This window comes from Sorex fumeus, unplaced genomic scaffold (genome assembly GCF_029834395.1).
Source record: "Sorex fumeus unplaced genomic scaffold, SorFum_2.1 ptg000082l, whole genome shotgun sequence".
NCBI lineage: Eukaryota > Metazoa > Chordata > Mammalia > Eulipotyphla > Soricidae > Sorex > Sorex fumeus.
The window spans coordinates 2,475,202-2,501,742 of NW_026606139.1; the positions used below are offsets into that span (position 1 = coordinate 2,475,202).

General features: G+C 49.4%; 1 protein-coding gene across 4 annotated transcripts in view; it reads right to left on the reverse strand.

Annotated features, from left to right (window-relative positions):
* ERI3 (ERI1 exoribonuclease family member 3) overlaps nt 1-21,608 on the reverse strand; it is a 125,596-nt gene extending 103,988 nt beyond the window's left edge. Inside the window, exons 1-3 of one of the 4 annotated variants that reach the window (XM_056130956.1) lie at nt 21,249-21,608; nt 19,174-19,249; nt 7,074-7,345 (exon numbers count right to left, since the gene is read on the reverse strand). In XM_056130956.1, coding sequence (XP_055986931.1) covers nt 7,074-7,345; nt 19,174-19,249; nt 21,249-21,383 — 483 coding nt within the window. In that variant the 5' untranslated portion in view covers nt 21,384-21,608. Of the gene's footprint in view, nt 1-7,073; nt 7,352-19,173; nt 19,250-21,221 lie in introns of all 4 variants that reach the window. The other 3 variants (XM_056130955.1, XM_056130954.1, XM_056130953.1) reach the window with 3 other exon arrangements.
* Between the last annotated feature and the right edge of the window lie 4,933 nt (nt 21,609-26,541).

Sequence of the window (26,541 nt, forward strand, 5' to 3'; positions counted from 1 at the left end):
GGTTCTGCATGCAGGGATCACTCTCACTCCTGGAGGGCTCAGAGAACTATGTATGGCCACAGGGATCGAATAAACATCTCACCTGCTGTACTAGCCCACCAGCCCCATCCAACATCCATCTTCAAGCCCCCAGGACCCCTTTCCCCTTGTCCTCATGACTCTAGCTTGCAATATCTATTCCTGTTCCATCTCCTCCACCCAAGTAGACATTCCCATTTCCTGTTCTGACTCAGTACGACTCCTCCTATGCTTTGCCCCCACCTTCACGGAGACCTCTACATGCTCCTCCCCTTTCGGTGGCACTGGTCTCTGCAAACATGGGTCTGCCAGCACTGGCCTTTCAGAGCAATGCTCCCTGGGCTGGAAGATCTCCCAGGACTAGACCCAGGGTACAGCACTGGAATCCAAGGGCATTCTCATGCAACATCTCGCTGGCTGGCTAGCCAAGACCAAGCTCTCTCACTAACATATTACAAATAGGGACAGAATCCAGACCTGCGTTCCTCCTGAGGTACTCCGCCTTCAGATTAAAAGCTTCCTGATGTTTCCCCCATCGTCTACTTACCGCTTTTCTGACGCTCCCCGCGCCTATCAGGGCTTGGCAGCCCTCAATATATAGAAACCCTTCTCTGCCTGGCCCAGCCTGCCGCAGGCCTGCCAGGCTCGGGGGCTAATGTCAATCTGGGAACGCTCGGATTCCAAGCTCTTAAGCTATGACTCAATCTTCATGGTGAGAGCTCAAAACTCATCACATAAATGTATGACTGTGGGCTTTTTTTTTTTTTTAAGTATTGCGAACACCCAGGATAAGAGAAGAAGAAAACAGGAATAATCATCCCAATGGCATCTTAATCAAAATGATGTAGGTTCCTTTTTCCCAACAAGACAGAGAGATGGAGAAAGCACCTCCTGATATCTGTTTCCTGGTGTCATGACAAAGATCAGTCGACACAGTAAGGAACGTAAGTGATGGGGGGTGGGGGGGAGTGGGGAGAAGCCTTAGGGTTCCCATCCCCCACCCCAACTCCTGCCCTCCCAGCCCAGCCCACTGGCTTGCTCTGGTGGCTGTGCAGCTGCCACAGGGAGGGCTCAACTTCCACCTCACCCCAGCCCCCCAACACATACCCATACATGCAGACCCTGCCCTTCAGCCACCTCCCCGCTAGCAAATCTCGCCAGCCACAGACCCCTCCTCTGCCTCTGTATTGGTCAGCCCTTCCTTCCACACCTCTCGGGGTTCGTCTGCTTGACAGGTCCACACCACCTGGTCTATGGAAGGTGGACATTCTCTGGCCTCCTAGAGTCCTCCAGACTTGAAGCCTCGGTGGCCTTTCCACGCCACGCACAGGGCTGGTCATTCCCTCCTCTGCTCCCAGCACCTCTCCTGGCCCACAGAGGGTCATCATCCTCACACCACTTCACATACTTCTCCCCGTCTCAACTACGAGCTCCCTGAAGGTATGATCGCATTTTTCTATCCGGCATCGGAACCAAGCTTAAAGCTGCTGTGCAGAGAGGGAAAAGAGGCCTCTTGGTGGCTTTAAAGGTGGTGACAATGGGTCCTCCACGTTCCTTTCCTGACTTGGTTGGTTTTGTCATGTCCAACAAAACCTTTCAAAGGCAGTCCAGTGTCACTGATAGTTTACAGTCCCTGATTTCTTTCACCGGGCATCAATGGGCCTATTCTTTAGAGTCCTTCCCCACCGCCAACCTTAACTCAATGTCTCACAAAATCTGCATTCCAACAGCTGTCTCGGCCCTGGGGAGGCCACCAGGATAATAAGAGGCTGGGGGGGATGTTTCCTGATTTGCACTAAATTATGTGGTGATTTTGTTACTAGTGACCCAGAGCTCCCCAAGGAAAGTTCTTGGTTCCATCCCCAGGCAACTCTGTAGCCTAACTACACACCAAGGCAGCTGAGAGGTAAAAGCTCCGGGGAAGAGAGAGAGAGAGAGAGACAACTGAAGAGAGCAAACAAACCCACAACAAACCCACTTCGATCGCACCCGAACACACAAGGTTGCAGCAGCACCAGGCAGCAGCACCCCACTCCCTGGAGGTATATTTCACTTCCGCCCTGCTGGGTCTGCTCCAACAAAGCAGCGCCCTCACTCTGGCTTTCATGGGAAGTTACAGCGGGGCCAAGACCCGGACACAGCAAATGCTTGTTCCCATTCAGGGAGCGGGGGATAGGAGGCCTCGTGAGAGCCGGGGTGGCGGGGGGGGGGGGGGGGGGGGGGGGGAGGGGGAACGCCCAGCCCCAGCAGGGACCACCAGGGAACAGCAGCCCAGGAGGAGGAGACTTCACGGGGTGGGGTGGAGGGCATCACATTTATGGAGGCCCCAACAAAAAGGACAAAAGGGCCGAGTGGGCTGCCCCATTCCCACCACCATCAGTGGCCACCAATGGAGGAATTCATCTGCAGTGAGGCTGGAAGAAGAGAGGTCTTCAGGCCAACGCGCCACAAAAAAGAAAGGCAATAATTGGTCTGATGGGCAGGGGGGAAATTATTCTCGGGCTTGGGAGCCTGTGTAAGAACACTTACAGCTCGCACAGTCGTCATAACTCAGCCCCCTCAAGCATTTTGTGCTCTGCTTATGGTGTTAACTTTAATGTCTTAACATATAACACCATCCACACTAACACAAAATACTACACGCGCCAGATGAGGCTGAGTTATGGTTGCTGTGGGAAGCATAACTTTGAATTTCCTGATTTTGGTGCATTTAATCTCAACCATAATGTTACATTAACATCGGTTTTGCATTTCATTTCCCAGTTTAGAAGAATAGCGTCAGTGCCTTTGCCTGTCTGCATCGGGGGAAAAAATGCAGGCTGACTGGGGCCTGCAGCGCACTGGCTCACCCCGAGCACAGACCAGCCCCGCCCGGCTGTCTCCTTGTGCCAGGTGAATGGGCCGAAGAGGGGGCTCACCCTGCAGGGCACTGCCTCCGGGTCCGCTTGGAGTGTGGGGCACCAAAGGCTGAGGGAAGGCAAGGCAATGGGGGGTGGGCGGGAGCCTGCCCTTCGGTCTTGAACAGAGGAAAAGGGAATCAATAGAGGTTGATTTGTAGGAATCTTAACCAATTTCCTGTAAATTTTTCCCAAATTTCTTTCTCACGAAAGACCAATAATGCCACGCGGGCTCTAAGGCATGCGGACATCCTCCTGGAGCTGCTCTTTGATACCCGTCTCCCGTTGTTGTCATCAGTCCTTCCCCAAAGCCCCCTCCCAAAATAACCCAGCATCTGGACAGTTTCCTATAAAAGAGAAACTCCCCTTACTCGGAGATTAACTCAAAATGCAGATGGAATCCTTTCAGGGTTGGAAGAGGGAGGAGGGAGGGAGGAGGGGGAGCGGGAGAAGGAGGAGCGGGAGGGGGAGGAGGGAGAGGAGGAGGAGGAGGAGGAGGAGGAGGAGGAGGAGGAGGAGGAGGAGGAGGAGGAGAGCTCCTATAGACAAAGAGCAAACAGGGGCAACTGCCACCCAAAGGTTATTTCTCATAACCCAAAGGTCACGTCCCATCAGCTGAGGATCCATCCTCCTCCCCAGGAGCAGCGTCTGGCCCTCATATTCCACACCCCTGCTGGTGCTGCTCTATTCCAAACACAGAGGTGCTGAGAGCACTTGCCCTCAGGTTAAGGATGCACAATTAAAGATCCCACGGAAGCTTTCAGGCTGCTTCCCTCAGGCCTCGGGGTGAAAACCAACTTCATCGGACATATCCACACCAAAAGGGGCAGCACCAACTTCTGCAAATGAGGACACAAGAGCCACAACCCTCCTCCAAACAAGTCAATACTGCCTTCTACACTAGGAAACAGTTCCTCAAGCAAGAATGAAATCTTATTCCTCAAAACAAGAGTCTCTGAAGCATTAAAACCCACCTAGAGTAACATCTAAGTGAAAAAATATTTTCAAATAGAAACCAGCCTCACACTTACGTTCATCTGAGTTGAAACATGGAAAACAAAAGCCAGCAAGTGAAGAGCCTGACCTATGAGGACCTCAGTGAAAGGGGACTGTCCTAACTGGGGCTGACGACTACAATATGCCTTCCATGCCAGCAGGATCCTGCAAACTTCAAGGAAGCTTTTTTTTTAGTAACGAAAGACAGGCATTTTAAGTTGCTTCTAAGAAGTCTCAACCTTTCATGCACTGCTCATCCTTTTCCTGCCCGAGAGTGGTCCAGTGGGTCATCTCACCTTCCTAACTGTTGATCAAGCATTGTAGAGGTTTAATGAGGTACAGACACATCGCATTTATCACTTGCCCTAGATCCACTCAAATCTATCACCATGTCACAGCAAGAAGTTAGATTGATCTGACAGGATTTGTTCTTCTTCACAAACTCATGTAAGTTACTACTCAGCACCCTGTGCTCCCTTTTAGCTGTTTGCTGATTGATTATCTGACGATCAGGTCAAGTATCTTCTCTGAATCACAGTAAACTAACGGGTCTATAATTTCTAAGATCATTCATAGTCCCCTTGTAAAGATAAGCTAGACAGCAAATGCTTCTTCCTGAGTTCTCTACAGCAACAGCTAATAATGAACCGGGGCAGCCAATTCCTTAAGTGCCCTTGGAATCACATCATCAGGGTTCATTGATTCTGGAGATAAGCTTTAATCAGACCCAGAACCTGGTAAACAGCAGGAAATCCTACGTCAGCCTGGTTCTAGAAGGCCTAAGCGCCTATGTCTGGGCAAGTCACTTGCTGGTACAAGTGACTCAAAGTTGTATTGCAATGTGCCTTCTGTATTGAATACATTAATTTTAAAAAGAACAAATTCCATTGAAAGAGAGATGTGAGTTAATACGGACAGACCAAACTGAGACGTGAGCCAGTCTTCACCTTCCACAGCAGGGAGAGGCTGCTTTGGGGGACAAGAGCACAGAACTACATGATTCTCTAAACTCATAATCTAACTGAAAGTTCAGAAGCATACTTACAAAGCATATGCCAAGTGGGAGAAAGCCGTAAATGCCATGAGACACCAAATGATCATGGGGTTCAGAAACAGGATCACACACAAGAAATAAAGATGTGTTAGGCTTTAGACTTAAGATCTTCTAGGGCTTAATGACTGACATCTAGGTCAGGAAGAGAATATTAATAGGATAAGCCCCCTGATTCATAACCTAAAAAAATCTGTATAATCAACCTGCTCACCCGTTCCCCATCCACCCCCTGCCTTCCCCACGCCCCCCCCCCCACACACACACACACATACACACCAAACACACCATCAGGATAGTTTGCGGTGATGGAAAAGTCTCTATAGCAGGGGCAGGAGCTAAGGGCTGAGAAAGTAAGTATGGCGTGGGCCCAGTATCTATTCAACGTCATTCAAATCTCCCTTCCTTAGGACATTCTCCTGACCCTGCTCCCACCTTCCCAAGCTTCCAACGGCCCAAAGGCAGAACTCTACTCGAAGGCAGAAAAGAAAAACAGGGGAAAAAAAGGTAGAGAGAAGGTGAAGAGACTGCTCTCTATTTTTTTTTAAGTTTCTAATTTCTTAAAGATAGAACCCCTATACAGAAAAGCACAACTCACAAAGGAACAGGCGCAATTTCTCCTTGACCAGGCTCACTGCTCCCTATTTCCCAAGCTCCTGATGCTACAACCCCTTTTCCTCTCCGACTACTACCGAAAGTTGTTCACAATCCAGCATGTCTACATATCCAAAATTACACACTTGATAATCTAGGGCCAGTGTTACAGAACTAGCCCCAGATATGGCCCAGTTGCCCAGAGTATAAGGAACTGTTACCCCAGCCCGTAAACGTTCCCTCAAAGCAAACGCCCAGCGCTCGGAGAGCACCCAGCACACAAGCCGCTCAGCAGCTAAGCCAGTCCCCTTGGAGCGCAATCTTAAAAGCAAAAGGCTTCTAAACACAGCTGGAGGCTAAGAAAACAAAAAGTAAGCAAAGAAACCTTCCCTTCCAACACATCAGTAGTGAAGGATACTTGCTCGGGTTATCCAATGTTGTATGTGAGAAATTAGCCCCTAACTCCGGGATTTAACATCAAGTCATTTCTTTTGTGGTTTTTTTTGTTTTTTTATTTTATTTAATTTTAATTTTTTTTTCTTTTTGGGTCACACTCCTGGCTCTGCACTCAGGAATTACTGCTGGTGGTGCTTGAGGGACCATACGGGATGCTGGGATCCGAACCCAGGTTGGCCGCGTGCAAGGCAAATGCCCTACCCATTGTGCTATCACTCCAGCCCCATCAAGTCATTTCTTTTTTTTTTCTTTTTTTTTCCCCCCCATCTCTCAAAGTTTCTGAGAGCCAAGAATTCAGGCGTGGCTCAGCTGGCCAGTCTGGATCAGATATTTGGGGAGGCTGAAAGTCAGATGTTCAGAGGCTGAAGTCAGATATCTATTCTGGCTGAGTTCTCTGAAGGTTTGAGTGGGAATGGCAGATTCTCTTTCAGGACAGCACCAAGAAACACCACTGACAAATCACTACCGGCTTTTCTCTAAGAGCCTCTGTTCTTCCACTGGCATATTTATACTCTGCGTGCTCTAAGTACGCAGGACTCCAGCACGCAAGGCAGGCACTTTACCACTGAGCCACACCCTGGGCCGAAGAGCCTCAATTGTTGTTTCGCTTTGTTTTGTTTTTTGAGGGGTAGGATAGGAGGTTGGGGAGAGAGGAGTGGGGAACCGGGGGTAGGGATTGGTCCACATCCAGTGGTGTGCTCAGGAATTACTCCAGGCTCTGTGTTCAGGGATTACTCCTGTCGAAGTTTGAAAGACCATACAGCGGGCCTAGAATCAAATCCAATCAGCTACATCCAAGCATCTTACCTGCTGCCCTATCTCTCCGGCCCCTCAGCTCTTATATGCATATGCCTTTCCCCAAGGCTGCTTTATAGTATCCTCTTGGCATGCAGTTGACTTCTTCCAGGAAAGGTGACCCCAAAGAGCCAGGGCCACAATGCCTTTTACAACTCAGGCTCAAAAGTCGCACCGAGTTCTTTTGTACCCCAGGCAGCCATTCTAGTAGTTTCCCTCCCTCCTTGCCCACCCTACCTTTTCTGGAGCAACGATGCAACAGTTACCTGAGGATGAATCTGTGGCTTGTCACACGTAGCTTCAAAGTCCAGCACTAAAAAGTAGTGATACCTCTGGGGAGGGAAGGGCACCATTGCCGCCATGGACGCGCCAAAGCCGTGGGCCGCCAGCTTTCTGGTGGATATGGAGCAGAACTCCGGAACACCACAGGGAGAAAAGAACTGGGAGCCCAGCACTTTTCTTGCTCTTGAAAGTAAATATGAAGAAAATCGAGCTGCTCCAGTCTGTAAAGGTGCTAGCACTGAACATCCAGAAGCATCTAAAACTTAGGGAAGGAGAGTTAAAAAAAAAAAAAAAAAAGACAATCCGGGTTACTCCCCTCCCACTGCAGCTCTGCCCCGCTGTCTAGCCTTCAGAAGAGTCACATCACATGACCCACACCAGGCTCTCGGGGCCCTTCTCTAAACCACAGCCTTTGTTACAAGGTTCAATACCCTAACATCCAGCATTAGGACAGCTCCCAGTCTCCCCACCATCCTCCCAACAGCCGGCACTGGCCTCCACCGCAGGACGGAGCCCTCCGGTTGGTTCAGGACAGAGAAGGGAGAAACTCTGGCCACCTTTCCGATGGCGCCACCCATGTGAGAGTGAGTGACACTCAGTGCTGGTAGCTAAGTAGACTCAGACCAGCCTTGGGAGATGGTGCTGGAGCCAGGTACCCCGGCTTGCTCTCTCCTGCCCTTCTCCTTGCAGGGAGGCGAACAGGCTCGGCGAGTAGGAGCTGGCCCAGGACATTCCCAGGAGCGATTCCGCAGCCCACCAGTAAGTGGCCCCCTAGGGGGATGCGGGAAGCCAGGAGCGCACAGCTGCCAGCCGCCGGGCCCTTCCCATTTGCTGCCTTTCGACTCACTCTTTCCTAGAGGCCCTGAAGGGCCGCAGGGCTTTTTTAAATGGGGAAGAAAAAGAGAAAACCCAGATGTGGCAGTAATGGGAGCATTGCTAAGTCTAGTAAAGTTTTCTGAGTGAACATGTGCAAAAAAAATAATAATCCAAATCACTTTTCAAGTTTTCCCTTTAAATTTGCAGAACGTCTGCTCCTTAGAGGGCAAACTAAATATAAAAATCAAAGCCTGAGTTTTACTCACAAATAACTCAAGCTCTCCCCCCACCCCCCAAAAAGGAACAAAGCAGCAATTTTTGTCTTTTTTTCCCCCTTTCATACATAACACTCAAATTCCCTCAACGATAAGCCTCAAACAAGAACTCTCACCACTCAGACCAGAAATGGCCATAGCTTATGCCTTCCAAAGCCCCTTCTGGCCAGGCCCAGGGCTTGCTTCTAAAAGGCCACAAATGGGCACACAGCAGTCTGGGAGGGCCAAGGACACTCACAAACAATGAGGTCATTACAACGCAAGTGGACGTGGACAATGCTAAGTGTCACTCCCTGTCTCGGTTCTCCCAGCTCACTGAATGAGCAATATGATGTGTCTGCATATTTATTGGGATATCGGCAAGGGTGGGTCCTCAACTACCCTATCTCTCCAGTGAGGTTCCATGGGAACACAGGAGAGCTAAGACTGTAACGAATGTTAAGTTCCCCAGGGATCCTGCAAACAAGCAAAGGACTTGTTTCCACTATAGCTTCATATTCTCTACAAAAATGAAGCCCACATTTCTTGATCCAGGGCGGGCAAAAATTGGCCTGAGTTTCATTATGGAAACCCTCTGGAAGGCAAATGGGCCAATAATCTTTGAAAGTCAGAGTTCAAAATGACTCCTCTCACCCACTCCTCAATTCCAGGGAGCCTTGCTGAGACGAGACAAACCAGTGTGCTCAGATTACACACTGCCATTTAATCCAAAGTCCGTGGGGGGCTTTGAACTCTTCTGCAACCCCTCCAAGTCTGGTCTTGCGTAAAGACTTTTGAAAGTCTTAACTAGTCTCCATTATGTATATGAAATACATTCAGCATGTAGACAGGCAACCCTCCCCTTCCACCAAACAGTAGAGGTGTCCTGAGAAGGAGCTTCCAGGTCTGAATCCTGGTTTTGACAATTATTTGCCCAAGTACCTCAGGTAAGCTTGTCTTCGATTTCTCCCCTGTTCGATGACAACAACAGCAGTACCTGCTCCTCACGTGAGAACAAAGGAGAGGGCATACGAAAAGCACTAGGAACAGTGTCTGGTTCATAAAGCTCAATGAATATTAGCTTACTATTATTACAATTATCCTATTGAGCTATGCTCACTTGACCAAAGCTGGATTCCCTCACTGGAGGTCTATAAATACAATTAATGTCTCAGGCAATCTCCGAGAGGAACGTCCATTTCCCCCTGCACATTCGGAACCTCCCCTGCGGCACACTCCCTTCCCTGGGCCACAAACGCAGTCAGGGCCAGAGGTCCTTGGGCCTGCAGACCTTGCTGTCCTCCCCTGACTACACCCTGGGGAAAAGGGCTGTGAGCATTTTGAGACACTAGAACGTCAGGCCCTCCCTGCATGTCACTAGTCTCTGGAGAAGGACTTCCTTCACATCCAACAACCAAGTTCAGGAGAACTCAAGAAACAAAGGGCAGGCTTCCTTTTCTGAAAAAGCCAATCGAATGGCTTCAGAGCCCTCTGATGATGGAGGGGGATAGGTGTCTATAGCAGTTGGAGTCACAAGAGCATGAATGGTCAACAGTAATTGTCAGAGCCTAATCGGGGAGGAGGGTATCCACGCAGAGGTGGAGGGTGGGGGCGGAGCCTGGCAGCTCCCCAGCAGAAGTGTAGGCATAGACATGGGGGCAGAGGTGGCTGATGCCAGGGCCACTGGTAAGAGAAAACCTGGGTGGAAAGGCCGGTGACAGAGGCACAAGCTGGTCAAAGAAGAGCTTACGAAAAGCATGAGAGAGGGGCTTCTCACAGAGAATGGAGCTGAAACACGGGAAGGGGAAGAAACCACAGTGTAAAACTGCAAGCGGAGATAACAATGTGAACTCATGGTTTCTGGCATATAAAACATATCAAAATAAAGATGTAAATGTGAGAATATTTACACACAAATTATGCACGCATGCATATATATATTTTTTCCAGTTATGTCTACTGAGGGGCCAATATTACACCAAATACTCTAACCGCAAGGAGCATACGTGCCATCTGAGTTCCCTCTAAATAACGTTCCCCGCTAAATGAGCCCGTGCTTTTGGAGAAACACAGGATTCTGGGGATTCTGGGGCTGTCACAAGGGAAGTGTATAGGAGCCTGGAACATCTTTTTGCAGTAGGAAGCAAAGAAAATGCTCTGGATATAAGGGGTACATTCCAATTTCTTTTTTTTTTTTTTTTGCTTTTTGGGTCATACCTGGTGATGCACAGGGGTTGCTACTGGCTCTGCCCTCAGGAATTACTCCTGGCAGTGCTTGGGGGACCATATGGGATGCTGGGGATTAAACCTGGGTCAGCAGCACGCAAGGCAAACGCCCTGCCCACCGTACTATCGCTTGAGCCCCTGAGGGGTACATTTCAAAAGTATGCAGAAGTCAGTCTGAGGTAGCTCCCACTGCAAACAATGATGCTAACAGATTCCAATGCATTAGATGAGAAGGAAACCATGAGTCCATAAAGTAATAAATATTGATTTGGTAAGAGACATTTACCTAATTTCAAAGTCTGTCCACACAGAATGCTTACTAATAATAACAGGAAGTTTACAACAGAGACATCTGATATACAAAAAAAAAAAATGGGAGAGGTGGGTGGGCATAGTTTGGTTCACACCTGGAGGTGCCTGAGTCTGTGCCTGGCTCTGTGCTCAGGAATGACCCCTAGCAGTGCTCTGGGGCCCATTTGTGGCACAGGGCATCACAACGGAATCATCCAGATGCAAGGCAAGTGCTTTAACTCCTGTACTTTCTGGCCAGGCGAATATCACATTAATCAAGCAGCCAAAGTGACTGTCATCAATAACAGGATAAACCAAAATCATGCAGCACATGACAAATAGCAATGGGAAGAAGAGAGCACCATTTCTGTGATGTTCTTGTAGAAGATGCATAACTTGCAACTAAACATGAGAAAAATGTCAAAGAAACCCTAATGCAGGAATCCCTACACAGCAGCCACCAGGCATGCGGAAGAACACCCTCCTAAGGGAAGCCTAAAGGAGACACAGACTCCATAACTAATGCAGTGGAGCATTCCAAGCCAGATCATTTTGCTACAAAAAGCATTATTAGGAAAACTGGCAAAACCCGAATAGGACTTGAGGATTAGACAAAGTAACATATGTGGTCATGCAGGAAAACATCCTTGCATGTGGAAAATAAACCCAAACTCCTCGGGGTGACAGGCTGATGGTTTGGCTGATGTTTTTTTCAAGGGCATGGGACAGGGGTGATCCTCTTCAACAGTGCTCAGAGGAACCTCAGTCAGGTCCCCCGCGTGTGGGGCATTACTCCAGCTCTGAGACATGCCCCTGGGCCCCAGGAAGGCCAACAAAACTCAGGAAAAATGCTTTGTACTAAACATCCAACTTTCATGTAACTATGACAAATTTCAAACTTAAGAAAAAATTTTTAATCCACATAAACGTGGCAGGAGTCAGCCTAGAAGCTCTGGGTGTCCACGATGAGAAACCCACTTAATACTCCTTCACTAAAGTGGGGTACAAGGGTACCATTAGAGCCTTCTCAGGAAATACCCCTGCACTCCCCGCAGGGACCTCCAACTGCCTTAGAGCCACTGGCATCTGGGGTCTTCCCTTTCTATTGATGCTTTTTTGTTTGGGAGTCATACCTGGCTGTGCTCAGGGATAACTCCTGGCGGGGAGTGGGACATATGGGATGCCAAGGATCAAAGCTGGGTCAGTTGTGTGCAAGGCAATTGCTCTGTGCTCTGTACTATCGCTCTAGTCCCTCTATGGATGGCCGTTATACTTTAGACTGTAGTTTCTAGACACTAAGTATATAACGTATCATCAGGTAGGAGTATTCTTGAGGGGGAAACTCAGAAGAAACAAATCGTAGTTCTGTGTATTTCTGGACACTGTCATCAGAGACATGATTTATACACATTTAGTCTTAGACACCCCTTTCCTTGTCCTAGCAAATTAAAGGCAGCACACAGCCCAAGGCAAAGAGGAAGATAAATGATTCCTCAAGATGCGGGGAACACCCCCGGCCCCCGAGACCGCCGTGATGCTGTGGGCAGTCCAATTTGGGAAATAGGCCTGTGTCACGGCCCCTGGAGGCTGGCCTCTGTGTGGGGTATTTACACAACAGATACCAATGGCTCCTTTGCAGCCATTACTGTCAGTCAGGTAAATAACGCATGTGCCAAAACACACATTTAATGAGAGAAATAATATGCCTTTATAAAAAGCCTCAATCTGTATTTACCTGAGAGACCGGAGAAGCACCAAATCACCAGATTAGTGGAACCACAGAGGAGTCATTCTGGTGTCTTGGGTAAATAGACATTTTATAGCCTCCATTACTGGAGGGGGGGGAAGGGAGGGCAGAGGCAGGGGTCCGGCCTGTCACATGCACGATCAGAGTCAGGGACGGGAAAGAAGAGACACCCATCATGAGAGCAGAGGTCTGACTCTGACCCCACCTCCCTACCACCCACACTGAGCTTTGCCCCAACTTGGGAGACAATCCTCACCATAAAAAGCCAGACTGGCTGGAAGGGGGCAGGTTCCAGAGAACTCCCAAGGCACCCAGAGGGAGCTCAGTGGAGAAAGCGCCCCCGGCTTCCGGACGCAGGTGCACAGGGAGGTGAGGCAGAGGCACCGCCGGGGAGCAAACCCTGGATTACCTGCCTGGAACTCACACGGTCACAGGCTCTGTCTCAGGCAGCTAAAAATAGTCCGGGAAGATTATAAATAAACTGCGTGCCCTCAAAAGTCATTATCTTCACTCTAATGAATGCATCCTTACTGCCAGAGCACGGCCTATGAAAATCGCAGGTGAAGGAAAATTCAAGAGAAGCCACAGGGCAGCCCCTGGGGAAAAATAAGCCCCAGAAAGAAAAAACGAAGACCCAGGGTGCACACAGGCACGTGAGAAGAACTCAGCCTCAGGACTTGTGCCCCTACTTTCTCATCGTGAAGAACAGGGGCCAGAGGGCTCGGTCTAGACTGCTGTGTGCTGGAGCCTAAGAGAGAACAAGGCTTGGCACTTCCGGACCTCGACCAAACTCCCCGAGGGCACTTAGGGGGGAGCAGGAGCACCGCGCTGGCCCCTCTCTCCACAAACGCCCGCCTCTCTCCAGGCGGTCCGGCCTTTGGCCTCCAGCTCCTGCCGCTCCAGCTCCAAGGCAGAGCTACTGCAAGCTCATCCAACATCAGAAGCAGCTGCTAATTACAAACCATGGCAGAGCTGAGTCACTCAAGACCTCAGGAACACCAAATTCTGATGGCAACATCACAGGCCACAGGAGGCTCCCTCTCCCCTTCAATTAGCTGCCTCGGCAGCTCAAGGCAGCACAGAAAAAAGAAGGAGCTGTTTGTGACTTGCCTGCTGCTTGCGAACACATCTGCCACACCTGGGAGCTTGGCACACGCTCCTTCAAGGGACCCAAGCTGGGAGACGTCCCTCTGTTAGGTTCTGCGAGTTAGTGGAGAGCCCACCACAGCCAAAGGGGTCTGGGAGCTTGTTCCTACTCGACTACTGGTGGCAGGGCAGGCAGGGGGGTGAGGCGGGGGGGGGGGGGGGAGGTTGGCAATCTTTTCCTGACACTTGCTGACAGTACCTGACCCAGAGGAGAGGCACCCAGAACCCACACCCCTGTTTCCATGTCGCCACGTATACAGACACAAGGACTCATGGAATACCGCTGCTCAAATCCTCACTTTACCACGGATTCCTTGTATTATACCCCGATACCTATCTCTCTGGGGTCCAAATGCAACCAGAGTAATCAAAAGTGCTTAGCAAAATGCTCAATAAAAAGGAGCGATTCATACATAAGAAAGAGGAAAGGGAAACACCATTTCAGAAAAACACTGAAGTCGGCCACTGTATTGGCGACAGACATATTCCATCTCATTTAATCTCCCACTACTAAGCACTGCAGAAACAGAATTCCCACTTCCGCGTGCAGACACAAAGGCCAGAACACTCAGTTCTTCGGGGGTCCCTGTGCTCCTCCCGGCCCCGCCCGCCACCCTCTATTCCCTCAGCAACCACCAGGCAACACTGCTCATCACGCAGTTTCATGCAGCCTTTACGTTGGCGCAGGAGTTTCAAAGCAACTCAACCAAAACCAATAAATGTCCAAATCATCCAAATCTATACTGGCGAAGCATTTTTTTATACTTTAATAAGAAAAATAAATCTCAGTCCTGGGTACGAAAAGCACAAACAGTGAAAACCTGCCTTGGATCAAAACTGCTGCAACACAAGGAAGTTGAAGGCTCTACTGGAACAACTCTGCAGAGCACCAACGAGCCATTCTGGGGCCGAGGCCAACGGCAGGACAGGGCCCGGCAGGACACAGCTAGATGGGCTAGCTCACGGGCTGGGCCCTCAAAGAGGCTTTTCCTTTTCAAATCAGTTTCTTGGCAAATGTGACTGCCTCTGTTTTGCTATGGACTTCCATTTCACCAGGCAACTGCACCTTTTACAAGATCCAGCCCTAACACTCCCCCCCCCCCCGCTTTTTTTTTGGAGGTGGGGACAGAGGGGTGATTGAGCTACTTGACTCTGTATTCAGGAATCATTTCGGTGGGGTGCTCAGGGGGTAAGATGTGGCATATCGGTGATCGAACACAGGTCAGCCACACACAAATCTTTCTTTTAGTAGCTTTCTCAGATACTTCATCATAAAGCTGATTTGCGGGCTGAAGCGAGAGCACAGCGGGTAGGGCGTTTGCCTTGCACACGGCCGACCCAGGTTCGATTCCCAGCGTTCCATATGGTCCCCCAAGTACCTCCAGGAGTAATTCCTGAGTGCATGAGCCAGGAATAACCCCTGTGCATCCCCGGGTGTGACCAAAAAAGCAAAAGCAAAAAAAAAAAGTAAATAAATAATGTTGACTTGCTTGAATGTGATTCAGTAGTACAGGCTAATTGCTTCACAACTTTATTTCTCTATATCTATATTTCAGGTATAACATGTTTAAATTTACATACAAGGTTTACTTGTTTCTCCTGCTACCAAGAATTTCCAGGGAGTTAGATGAGAAGAATGGGAGGTAGGTATATGATATGTATGTACATATGTACATGTGTGTGCAGGTTAAAAAAACAAAAAGCTTATCTGATGGGCCAAAGAGTCAGTACAGCAAGTAGGGGACTTGCCTTGCATGCAGCCAACCTGGGTTCAATTCTAAACACCCCCTGTGGTCCCCAGCCCACCAGAAGAGACCCTGAGTGCAGAGCTACACATGAGCCCTGAGCACGCTGGGTGTGGCCCCAAAACAATAAAAGCAAAAAGCACGTCTGGCATAATTTCATGGGGTTTTTCTTCCATGCCCCTCAATGCATTTTAAAATTTCAGACAGTATTAAGAAAAAGCACAAGACCATTTTAAAACCTAAAGAGCGCATGAGTTTAAACAGCAGGAAACACTGAGCTTGACACAGACCCTTAAGGGCAAGGAGCACATTTTATTCGTTTCTGCATTCCTAGCATCCAGCGTGAGCCAGGCACAAAGTAAGCAACTGTCTGCACAATGAAATAATATGCCCAAATTCATGGTGTCAACTGCTCTGGAATCAGAGGCGTAAACAGTAAGCAAAGCAAAGCAACCGCCCTCGGCCCCCCTCACCCTCCTCGCCCCTCTCACTGCCTCTCTTTTTCCCTCTCAACCTCTCTCCCCCATTCCTTCATAGCCAACAACCCCATTCTGTTGCACCCAACGGAGAGAGAGGGAGAAGGAGAGAGAGAATTGCCTTGGTGTCAGAATACTATTAAAAGGATTAATTTAGGGACCGGTGTTTGGACTGTCACATCCAATCACTACCCACAGATCTACAGCTTCCCAAATCAAGCTCATGCAAAGAGGAATCAATTGCAAGGACATAGAGGGCCTGAACAGGCATACTAATGGCCTCCTGAGGTGCCAGCGGCCAGCGCTGACACTCCCATAAATTATCCGCCTTTTGATTTTACCTGTAGCTGTGGGGCACAAGGCACAATTTTGAACATATCAAAGCAATCTCTCGTAACCCAAGGCTCCCCCAAGAATGTCCCCAAAGGAGGACGGGCTAAAAACAATGACCCAAAGGGAAATCTGCTTCCCCACAGACCTGGTTCTAGCAGTCATCAATTAAAACCCAACAGGCCCGTGCAGATACAGTGAGACCCAAATCGAGCCATGCAGATGTGGGCAAGGCAGACTCTGACAGCAACAGCTCTCCCTCGGAGAAGAGAAATCACGGCAATAACTGAGCACAGCTGCATCCGCAGGCCAGTCTGCCTGCCTCTGACCACCACAGGGCACAGGCCCCGGCAGCACGCTGCACTTCAGCCTCTTCGCCAGGGTGGCAGGGAGCGTCAGGCCCACCGGCTGACCCCGCCTCGGAGAGTGCTGGTGGACAGCACCGCAAAGTCCCCTGGGAGGCTCCGTACAAGGCACCACTCATCAGAGACCCGGAAAGCCACAGGGAGCCACAGAGAGCCTGGGCTCTGGCGAATTTCTTTCAGGTAGCTGCTCCATTCAATTCACTGACATGCTGGGGCCAAGGGCCACCCTGAAAATGTTCTGGGGTTCTGAATGGGCCTCCTGCTGCCTGAAAATGTTCCGCTAGGAAGGGGGGTGCCTTCGTATAAATTCCTTCTATCTGCAGCTGCCCCCACCAGGGGCTGGGTTTCTATCCTACAGGCCACAAAGGCTAGATGAGGCTAGATGAGGACTCCAATGCATATAAAATCAAAAGCCAACTCAGGAAAGAGCTTTCTTAAATTTCTGTAAAATACAACTAGCAACAAAAGTTATCACGTGTGCTAAGAGCTTTGCAAGCCTTAGTGTCCTATTAAATCCTTTCACCAACCCTATCGAGTCTCTCGAGTCTCTCGGTGGACAATGGAGTCCCACCTGCACCATACAGATAGGAAAGCGAGCTCCGTGTGGTCATGTGAGCATTGTTAGAAGAAATCTATAGGCTTCCCTCCAGCAATGCAAGTAGCTCTGGGGCTTGTCTGAGGAGAAAGGCAATTCATTGAACACTCAACAACCATTTGGTCCCCTGACATTCACCATCATACATATACACATCATATGTGATCGTACTCAACTAGAAGACCTCTTCCTCAAAGCAGGAGGAGGTCATCTGTTGGCTGAAGAAGGAAGGATTGAGTAGGACATATACAGAATGAGGACAATTCCCTGGAAAGCATCGGCAAGTGGGGCCTACCTACGCGTTAGCTTGAGAAGTTCAAAGCAATTGACACTGAGCGGCAAACTCTGAAAGATCCTTACTAGGCTCCATTTATTTGCTGTTTTCTTTTTTGTGATGCTAGGGATATAACCTGGGTCTCACGCATGCAATGCACGCACTTCACTGCTAAGCCACTTGCCTGATCCCTAATTCCCTACTTTCAACAGGAAAAAATGCTATTTTTTTTTTCATTCTAACATCAACTTTCCCTTCCTATATCTTTTCTAGCTTGTGAAATAGGCACCAGTATTGCTAACAAAAATTAGTAACCAAAATCAGTATACACAGATTCAAAGATTGTCAGATTCAATTTTTAGTGTCAAAATGCTGCTTCAAAAAGGGAAATAAAATGCTGCCCACGTAACTGCCACAGTCACAGTCTCTGCCCTCAGCAATGTCCCCTCCAATCCATTCCTAACACTGAAACCAGAGCAAACTTTCTCAACCACAAATCTAATGTCGGTAATCTTCTTAAACTCTCCTTAATAGCTGCTTACACTCTTTGATAGTGTAATCCAGGGGTTTCCTGGGCCAAATTTAACTTGCTGCTGGTTTCTGTAAAATTCATGCCCGTTCCGTTTTGTACTGTCTATGGCAGCTTTACTTTGGACAGCAGTTAAGTCGAGCTGAAAAGCCGTGACAAAGACTCACAAAGCCTAGATAAATACTATCTTGTCCTTTAGACAAAAAGTTGTCCAACCTATTTCAAGATTTTCCCCCACACCCACCAGCCTCTCTTAAGAGTTTATTAAGGTTCTGATGACCTTTCCTGCTTTGTTTCCATCATGTTCTCCTGCCCCCTGCTCCCTAGGTAGTTCTTGGTTCAATCACAACAAACTTCAGTTTCTCAAAATCAACAATGCTCTGGCCCTTGGTTCCTCACATCTTTATCAAACTAGGTGAGGGGGTTCACTCCCCAAAAGCCTTCCTGGGCATACTGGCCAGGGCTGGGGAGTTTTCTGAGTATTCCTGAAGTCTCTCTGCTTTCCTGATGAGCACTTTCACAATGTTTAACTGCTCCTTTACTCTCTTCTAGGAATATAGAAGTTTTGGTGTTGGGGACAGTGGCTGTCTTGTTCTCCACTATAATGTCACAACATAGCAAAGTGTCTGGTCCTTAGTTACTGAACAGTCTTAAGATCCCGAATATCAATCACCAGAGTGCACTTTTTTACCCAATCCCTGATTAAATGCAGTGTTTGGGATCATCAACTATCTAAAGGGCATCCATCAGGGCTGGAGCAATAGCACAGCGGGTAGGGCATTTGCCTTGCATGCGGCCAACCCGGGTTCGATTCCCAGCATCCCATATGGTCCCCTGAGCACCGCCAGGGGTAATTCCTGAGCGCAGAGCCAGGAGTAACCTCTGTGCATTGCCGGGTGTGACCCAAAAAGCAAAAAAAAAAAGGGGGGGGGGATCCATCAACTCAAACTAAATCAAGGCCTTGACCAAACCCATTATCAAAACCATTGAGAATGTATAGCCTTAATATGTGTATTTCTTGGCATAATGAAGTATATTGGCTTATAGATAGGTTCTCATGTGATGTCCATAAAGGAACTGACAATTTGGGAAGCAACACTTGATTATCTGCATTCTCCACCTCCGACTTTTCATCACTTTACATTGTTTTAAGTTTTAGAAGTCTCTGAGCATATGGTGCCTTCACAGAAAAAATAAAACACCCACCCTACCCCGACCCCCACCCCAATAAACCCGAACACTCAGAAGGAAGAATTCAAGACAAACTTGACCCGGCAACCGGATTCTCACCTCTTCTCACTTCGAAGATGCCGAGACTGGTAGCTGGGGGTACTGATGGTTCTGTGAGAGCCGGAAAGCCCCAATGCTGTGGATAAATACACATCTCTGCAACAAGTCTATTTCAGTATAAAGGACAGAATTCCCGGGGCCACTGTCTGAAACCATTTAAGGAGCTTCCTATACTTCACACTCCTCAACTCACGCTACCTTGAAATACAACCATGTGGAAGGGCTGTGCCCATAAAGAACTTTCAGACGCTACTAGAACTGTGGTGTTTCTGGAATAACAGTTTTCTCTGGTAACATACTCTTCTCCTGAAGGATTATCTCCTAACACCACCAAAGGTTTACAACACCTGCACTTGGACGGAGAAAGACTGCCAAATGGTAGCTCTCTGGATAACTCCAGAACCTTAGCAAAGCAGGAAAAGGCCGACAATCTTCCAAACTCACCAACTGGGACCAGAATTGAGAAAGGAGTTAGTCAGCTACCACAAACCCATTTTCCAAATGGCCACATGGACTAGGAAATACAAGGGACTTCTAGGTCTGCTTCAAGTTCTGAGAAAATCAAGGCAAACTAACCCCAAGTCACCAATGAAAAATCTATCACTTCTCTGATCTCCCAAGAGACTAAAACTTTTGAGGTCCCCTTAAATTTAGCAATGGCCTCTACACAAAGAATCAGCTGGGTTGGAAGCATCTATTTCTGCCTAGGACTTCAAACATGTAAAACTTCACTCTACTCGGATCCACCGGGGAAACGCAACTCACAACGTTACCCCACCACAAAGAAAACACTTTTCAAAACGAAAGAAAATAAAAAATACTTTTATTTAGAAATTTCAAGTTGGAAGGAAAGCTCTCAGTCAAACTCTGAAACCTAGCTAGGCGATTATTTACAGGATCTTTGGGCAGGAATTGTTAATGAGCTTTTAATTTGGAGTGCTTAAGTTGCCAAAGTGCTCTGAGCTCCAGTGAAGCACCACAGAATCCATAAAGGAAACCTTATCAATCACCTCCAGGCAGCTCCCTTCCCCCAGCCCCCCACCTGTCATATGAAAGGCAGTCAAGTGGGTTTCTAACCAAGATCACATACACACATATTAGTGGAGTCACACTCCAAGTCCCTGTTTATAAATTGGCTTTTAAATGGTAGGGGATTCAGGTATAATATACTTAAGCTCCAAGCACGAGCCCACTAAAACAAGGCATGCCGTATATGATAAAGTCAGAATAAAGCAGAATTTGATGAAGCCAATTTCTGGTAGAAACGGTACAATCAAAAATCATTCAGCCAATCACAACCTACTACAGTGCAAATAGATTATAGTCTCTGCCCAATGGGATTCATGCGGGGGTTGGGGGGTGGTGGTGGACCTTCAGTAAAGACCTTCAGTAAAAATGTCTAACAAGAACGTCAAAAGGTGGTCCGAGACCTCCAGCAGAGATATACGGTCCGTTTGCAATAGCCCACCCTACTATCAGAATCCGAAATAGGCCACATGTAAGCATCTTCCAAGTCAACAAAGACCATTTAGATTTCACGATAGACACAGCCAAGTCCAAAGGCAAGTTATCATGCTTGCTGCTTTAAGAAAACACCTGTTGCCCTACCCTTTGCAGGAAAAGCAAACAGAAAGCTATCCACTCCGTCCACCATCCCTACTGCCACCTCGGCTATGCACAAAGAGTGTGTGTGTGTGTGTGTGTGTGTGTGTGTGTGTGCGCGCGCGCGCTTACGCGAGCATGCTCTGTGTGTGTGTGTGTGTGTGTGTGTGTGTGTGCATGCGTGTGCGCCAGGGAGGTGGGAGAGCACATGTTCTAGGCCCTTCCTCGGTATCTATCCCCTCGAATCAAATCTCTCTCCCCCTTCCCTAGCAATCCCAGGTCAGCAGCCTCCATCCTCCCGAGTCGGCCTTGCAAGGGCCCGACCCCGCTCCCGCTCCACCAGCGAGTCATGCATCCAGGGTCGGCACCGCGGGGGCCAGCATCCCCGGCAGCACCGACCCTGTCCCCCGCGACCTTCACCCCGCATGCATGAACCAGGGCCCAACCTGGGGGGGCCACTCCGCATCACCCACCCCGGGGTGCTGCCCCCAACTCGGGCCCATCCACGTCCAGGGGAGCGAGAGGGGAGGGGCTGGGGGCCAGGAGACCAGCCCTCCTTCCCAGGGCCGCCCCCGCCCCCCGTCCGCGGCGGGAGAGGCTGTCGCCATGGCAACGCCCCCTCCTCGGGGCCAGTGCGGCAGGCCCCCTTCAGGTGCAGGCCCCGACGTCTCCCTCGGCCGCTGCCGGCGCGCGGGGCAGTTTACGGCGGCGGGCGCGGCCCACGCCGACTGCGGCGCCGGCCAGGCAGAAGCAAGGCCACCTCCGCCTGCTCCCCACCGCCCGTTCCCGGCCGCCTCGACAGCAGCAGCCAGCACCACGAGTCCACAACACACCGACTCACCTCCGCGCACTCTGACCCCGGCTGACGCAGCGGACGGGCGGGCGCGGCAGCCAACCGCGGCGCTCGCCGCAGCCCGCTCCAGCCAATGGGCCGCGAGTGGGCGGGGCCTCGCCTTCCCGAAGGCGAGTTCGCCCGGCGACATGCGCCTTGAGGTGGGTCAAGATGGCGGCGCCCGCCGCGTGGCCTGATGGGACTTGTAGTTCGGGGGCGGCGCGCAGCCCGCCGAGCCTGGAGGGCGGGGGCTCGCCTCCCAGCTGTGCAATAAACATTCTCAAACCCAAAGGCTGTCTAAGGCGACGCAGGCCGCGCCACCTCGGCCTCGCCACCTTCTGACATGCCCAGGATGGTGAGTCTAAGCTCACAGGGCGACGTTTCATCTAGATGACACTTTGCAGGATCTCTGCATTCAACAAGTCATTGTGCTGCTCCTTTGCTCCCTGGCGTGGGCCTGCTTGGAGACTGCAGAGGAGGCCGCGGGGGCTTCGGCTGCCCAGCAGGGGCTCAGGCTGCGAAGAAAGAAGCTCCTCTCTCCTCCGAGGCCCTCCCTAGCAAGAGAAAGCCGCTTGCCTGGCTCCTGTGGGTCCCCCGGGCACCTTCCCAGTGGAAGGACCCAGTTCTCAGCTGTCTGTCCCTGTCATCCGAAAAGAACTGCAGCCAAAGCCTGTGACTCTCGTGAAATCATGAGCACCCCCCGGGTGTCAGGTCGGGAGCTCAGTGCTGGTCAGGCTGGTGATGGCTTGACAGGCCCCAAGCAGCCAGGAGCCATCTTGTAGGCCCGGCTTTCATGGCCAGTGCTGCCATCTGCAGTGTCTGCCCCCTGCGTGTTTTTCCCTTCAGAAAAGGACGTCATCTGCAGGCCCGTCCATCTCCTTAGAAGGGAGCTTGACTTGGTGATTCACGCCTGAACTGGGAATGCCCTCCTGAACCCCGCAGAATGGCTTCCATGATTCTCTTCTGCATCTCCAGAATTTCATATTTTTAAGTGATCGCCAGCTTCTTTGTTGTTACAGCCCCAGAATGGCAAACCCCTTTAGGATAGGGATTTACTTCTCTTGTGTTAATTCTGTGCTAATAGTAACCAGCACTTCCCCAGGCATAAAGCAGGCATGCAATAAATGGTGGTGGACAAATGAGGGAATAAACGGCAGCTACGTGTCACCAAACCCAGGGCCAGTCAACTGCAGACATACCTGTTCATCCTCCAGTTCCTGGGGCTGGGATTGGATCTTCCCCTTCCGGCTGTCATCTAAACATTAATTCCAACTGATCAATCAGTGAATATATACATATACATATATATATATATATATATATATCCCCTTCGAAATGCCAGGCACTGTTTCTGTTGCTAAGGATTCCATGGTTTAAAAAAAACCCACAAGCATGCAAAACTCCTATCCTCAAAGAGCTTTAATAACAAAGAGAAAGAACAGACAATAAATAGAGAGTGAAAAGTAGACAAGAAGTCCACAGGTGCCCTCTCCTCTCTCTGCTTTTGTTATACCCTACATCTGGCTGGGAATTGGGCACAGCCAACCTTTATGGCTATAAGAGTGAAGGAATCTACACTATATACAATGGAGACTTTAAGGCCCAACTTCAATATCCGCCATATAACCTTCCGTCGTTCCCATCCTTAGAACATATACTTTCCCCCTCAGTGCTCTGGAGCTCAACTCTGCAGCTTCTGAGACTGCAGCAGACTAAATTTTAGAGAAAACCTAGGCAAGATGCATTCAAATAATAGACTTGAAGAGCCCAGTCTACAGGCCCTTGCACTGCCACCTGACTCAGGATGCAGTTCCCTCATTAGCCCTGTTGAGGTTTCCTCCTGGAAAATAGGCTCCGAGGCAAACTCATGTGGTTACTTTTCTTCAGAAAATACAGTTGATTCTTGTATGGACATCCAGGACCCACTCATACACAGATACTTTATAACCCTCCCTCTTCTTTCTCCTCCTCCTTCTCCAACCTTCTCTTCTTCCTTCCTCCACATTAGTCAAGTCAATGTAAAGACAAAGAAGATGAAGACAAAACATTTAAGTCATTTTCTTCTCTATGACTTACTTCATTGTAAGACTATATAAACACACACATTATATATATATATATATATATATATATATCTCACTATATCACTGTCATCCCATTGTTCATCGATTTGCTTGAGTGGGCACCAGCAATGTCTCCATTCATCCCTGTCACATGCTAGTGTAGCCCAATGGCGTATTGGGAGCTCTTTCAGGGTCAGGGGAATGAGGACCATCATTGTTACTGTTTTTGTTAATGATATATATATACATATATATTAGTGTTATTGTTGTCATGGTTACTATTTTATATATACATATACATAACATACAAAATGTTAACCACAGCAGGCTACTAATAAACTTTCTGGGGAGCTAAAGATTATATGAGGATTTTCAACTGCATGAAGGGATGAGAGGAGACATTTTGTGAGCCAAGCACCACGTTGCTTAAGGTTGTAAAGTCCCAAGTGTAAGATCCCAAGATGGCAAGAATGAGTGGCGAGAGGGGAAGTGAGACAGGCAGAGAGGGAACAAACCCACAAGGTATATGTGTATCTTCAAAGAAAACAGCCAGTTGCTTTGTGTGCAGCAATGTACCGTGACCAAAGAGAGGGTTGAGTTACCCTACTGCCTCAGTAGCCACAGGGGGCGCCAGATCCCACACCCTAACGCACCGTGGTTCATCCGAAACTTGAAATGATAAGAGAAGTCATAGCCTCTGATTTGGTACAATTAGGCCCACTTTGGTGCACTTCGGAGACTGTCAGAACTTAACCCTCCGCCCAGTGGAGGGCACGACCACCAGATGGGTCAGTGAATGAGGTTAGGGTAGTGACCGCTGGACTGTCCACAAAACAAGTGGCCAAGACTCAGAGTGGGAATGTGCTGGGAAGGCAAGTGAATTTTGGGAGACAGATGAACTGAATCCAACACCTGGATGCAGTTAAACCCTGGGCAGCTGCCTGGTCGCTGGATTAAATGACTGAGTTAAAGTGAACCCTGGAAGCAGGAACCAAAAAGAAGTTTGGTTCAAAACCCCAGGAAAAATAGCACAATGGCTGTCAAAGCTGGAATCTTCTCCAGAAACCAGAGGGCTAGAAACCCGGCACCAAGGATAATGCATGGCAGCCCCGAGACTCGGCACGGCTTAGAGGATTTAGATCAGGTTTGAAACAATTTGCTGTGAGAATCGGAAGGCAAATGCAGTTGTCCGCGTCCCAGTATGCTCTGCAGACAGCATGCAGCAATTAGGAGGAGTGTGGGCCTGGACAGAGCAGGTCAGAGCTGAGTTCTCACTCCACCTGTGCCCTGAGGAGAGTCACAAGCCCCTCTGAGGCTCAGTTTCGTAGTCTGTAGAGTAGAAATACTGCCAGTGCCTACTTGCTCCTAGAATTCAATACTAACACGCTATGCACAGTACACAGTACTTAAAAATTCCATAGATGCTGGGATAATAGTAACATATTCCTGCCCCCTCCCTCGCAACTCCTCACCGCAACCACCACCTCTACCCCACCTTCGTGCCCTCCCTAGAGCAGTGGGGGCTGGACTTCAGCCTACTCTCCCTGGGGCTGTTCCCCAGGAGCCAGAGCCATTCATCTCCCTGGTGACCCGAATCTGAACTAAGAGACGGATGTGGGGTGGCTGAGGCCAGGGTGGTTATGTGCTCCCTTATCTCGGTGCCCCTCACGAGGGCCTAGTTAATTTTCCCTTTGATTTTAATATAGATTTATTGAAAGTTTCAGTTATCAAAACAAACTGCAGCAGCAAATTGGTGTTCTTTGCAGGCCTACAAGTGCCTATAAAGCTGCCATGCTCTGGAACGAATGGCGCTCTCTGGGAGGTCAGTCATGGCAACAGGAAGCCCCTGGGGACACACACACTGCAGTTTAATATTTTTCTTATTAGCCTTTTTCTTCTTGGCCATCTAAGCCTCCCCTTTAAATCGGAAATCAAATGGAGCCACCTGCCCGGGGAGGCAGTCTTTCCCCAGCTGCTCTGCTCTGCTTCCTCAGTCCCTCTAATCCTAGCCTCCGCCTCAAATCCTCTGCACGCCCACAGCCTTGCCCACTGCTCCAGAGAGTTGTGATTCACCTGCCCCAAGGTTTGTGACTCACAGGCCACCTCCACTGCAGAAGGCTGGCTGGGCTCACTGAACCACTTGTCATAGGCACAGCATTCCTAGAACTGATAGAGGTCCGGATGTCTTCTAGGTTTGGTGTTGAAAATGCTTTTTGCGGGGACTGGGGGGCACAGCCGGCCGTGCTCAGGGTTTACTACTGGCTCTGTGCTCAGGGATCCTCCCAGTGGGATTGGAGGATCATATGTGGTGCCGGGGATTGAACCTGGGTCAGTTGCATGCAAAGCAATTTTACTTTTCTTTTTAAGAAAAAGAGTTGTTGGAAAAGGTGGGTAAACTTTTTGGATCTATTGACCTCAAGAGAAACTAAAAGGAGATGATGGTCTAGAGATGGGGAAAGGTTTACTTTCAACCCAAGTTTTGTTTGAATTTCTGCTATCCCCACTGCCACTCCCAATATGGCACCTCTCTCCAACCCTAACTTCATTTCTGACGTCGCCTTTTCTCTGGTTGCAATCAGTCTCTCTCGGAACCTAGTTTTCCTGGCTTCAGTGTCTTTCCGTAGTTAGAACCATTCACTGCCTCCTCTAGACTCTGGAATCAGTTCTCTCTCTGGAGAAGCCCAGGGAGATGGCTCAAGTGTCAGAGCACGTGCCTGACATAGATGAGGCCCTGGCTTCAATCCCTGTGCTACCTGCCTCCCCTCCAAAACTTGGGGTGGCCTTGGTGGCTCCCAAGCACCATCTGGCCCCAGCATTGTGGAAAGTAGCGCCTGGACATCCCCAGCTCCACTCCATGTGGCCCCATTAAGA